Source organism: Henckelia pumila, chromosome 2 (assembly GCF_033568475.1).
Source record: "Henckelia pumila isolate YLH828 chromosome 2, ASM3356847v2, whole genome shotgun sequence".
Classification (NCBI taxonomy): Eukaryota; Viridiplantae; Streptophyta; class Magnoliopsida; order Lamiales; family Gesneriaceae; genus Henckelia; species Henckelia pumila.
The window spans coordinates 82268533-82270619 of record NC_133121.1 but is presented as its reverse complement, the minus strand read 5'-3'; the positions used below and the strand labels follow the sequence as shown (position 1 = coordinate 82270619).

At 44.6% G+C, this 2087-nt stretch overlaps 1 protein-coding gene across 1 annotated transcript; it reads left to right on the top strand.

Annotated features, from left to right (window-relative positions):
- The first annotated feature begins 1016 nt into the window (after positions 1-1016).
- LOC140877799 (uncharacterized) lies at positions 1017-1753 on the top strand. Its single transcript, XM_073281378.1, has 2 exons — positions 1017-1370; positions 1463-1753. Exons 1-2 carry the CDS (start codon positions 1017-1019, stop codon positions 1751-1753), a joined length of 645 nt encoding a protein of 214 aa, XP_073137479.1.
- Positions 1754-2087: the final 334 nt, after the last annotated feature.

The following is a 2087-nucleotide window of genomic DNA, read 5'->3' as shown; positions in this document are numbered from 1 at the left end:
CGTAAGTACTGACCGAGATAGCTGACATGATATATGATCTTATATGTTGCATTTGTGTGTGCTTTGTATATACCATGTTTTACTGCTTTAGCACATGCATGATTTATATCTGACAACATCTTGTGAGATGTGGGTCAGATGGGGAGGCTCAGCCCTGTATTTTTTTGTCTATCACCGGGATAAGCCGCGACGGCGGAGACTGACTCTACGGTGATAGGGGAATATACGAGTACCCCACGGACTAGCTATCCATCACGGTACTGTATATTCATTGGCTCCCCTGAGCAGACTTATTTTACCGAGTTTTAAATCCATTTGCATGCTTCATATATTTTTATATATCATTTCTTCGCATTGAGTGTAGTCGCTCACGTCCAGTATTTCTGTATTTTCTGGACAACCTATTCGATGGGGAAGATCTCAGGATAGACAGTGCTGGTGGATCGCAGCAGGGTGGAGACCAGGGACCAGGATTCCAGCGAGTTTCCCTTAGTGGTTAGGTGTTTGATACACTGTTCGATTTGGTTTTATAAAAAAATGTTTATTTATGAGTTTTCTGTCGGTTTTATTTTGCCAACAATAATTGGATTTAGTTTCCTTTACTTTCCTCTGTTAATTCTCATTATGTTTTGATTAAGTTTTATGCATGCTTAATTAACTCTGATTAGAAGCAGAACCGATTTGGGTTGCTACATTTTATTGGTATCAGAGCATGCATTGGATATTCTTGGGATTTAGGTTTGGCTCTTTGGGTTAATGTATCTTAATCCTTTCAGATGGCAGGTAGAGACTAAAAGAGTCAGGCTAGTGATGGACGTTGGGGGTGATGAGGATCCTCCGAGACATCATCGATCTCACCGTCATTGTAGAGAGGGAAGACGAAGATTTGAGTTGCATAATTTTGTTCAACTCGGGCCTAAGACTTTGGTGGGAAATGATACTCCTGAGGCAGCAGAAGATTGGATTGAACGGATGGAGCATATTTTCACGCATTCGATTGTTCCGAGGAACAGAGGATGGAGGCTAATACTTTTTTGTTGGAGGGACGAGCCCATAAGTGGTGGAGATCCGCGTCCGCTCAGTTGATCCATGATCAGGGCCATGCTTTGTGGGCATTCTTTTGTTGCTTGTTCCGTCAGTTGCACTTTCCTCCAGCCCTTCGTCAGGCGAAGGAGATCGAGCATTTTAATCTGAAGCAAGGGACGATGTCCATTGATGAGTACCAGCAGAAGTTCATTGATCTTCTTCCTTATTGTCCGCATATTGGTACTAGTTCTGAGGCGAAGTACGACCATTTCCTCCATGGTCTGAACCAGGATATCTTCGATAGGGTGACTGTTTGTGATGATCCTACATTGTATGAGGGTTTGGTGAACTGTTGTCTCCAAGAAGAGATCAGTGTGAGGCGATGGAGAGAGCTGCATCATCTTGACCTTCGAGTTCTTTGGGTCCGCGTGCCCAGTATTTTAAGAATCAGGGTGATACTTCCTCTTCTTCTTCCGGATCTGGTGGAGTGGATCGTTTTGGTGTTCAACGTATGAGTTTTTGTGGGAAGTGTAGGAGGCGACACCCTCCAGGCCAGTGTAATCGTGATTCTGGTGCTTGTTTTCTCTGCGGTGAGATGAGACATCTAAGGAGGGACTGTCATAACCTTGTGGGAGCAGCGAGTGTTTCTGGTAGCGGAAGTGGTTCTCAGGCTACCCTCCAGCAGCAGCAGTCGCGTCAGCAGTCGCAGCAGCATCTGCAGAAGTAGCGATTTCCGTCTTCTTCACGTGGTCATTCTACTTTGAGCCGTCGTACTCAGGGGCAAGTCTTTGCGCTGAACCAGGAGCAGGATCAGGCTGATAACGAGCGCATGATAGCAGGTACTTTCAGTTTATGTGGTTTTCCTGCATGTGTTTTGATCGATATGGGTGCGTTTCATTCTTTCATATCAGCTCGGTTTTTTAAGAGGTTTAGACTACCATATGTTCCTTTAGACGTGTTAGTAGCTGTTTCAACTCCTATGGGTCAGGAGGTATTGGATAAGTGTCTAGTGTTGGGTTGTGTTTTGAGTTTTAAGGGTCATCAGTTGAGTGCTACCTGAT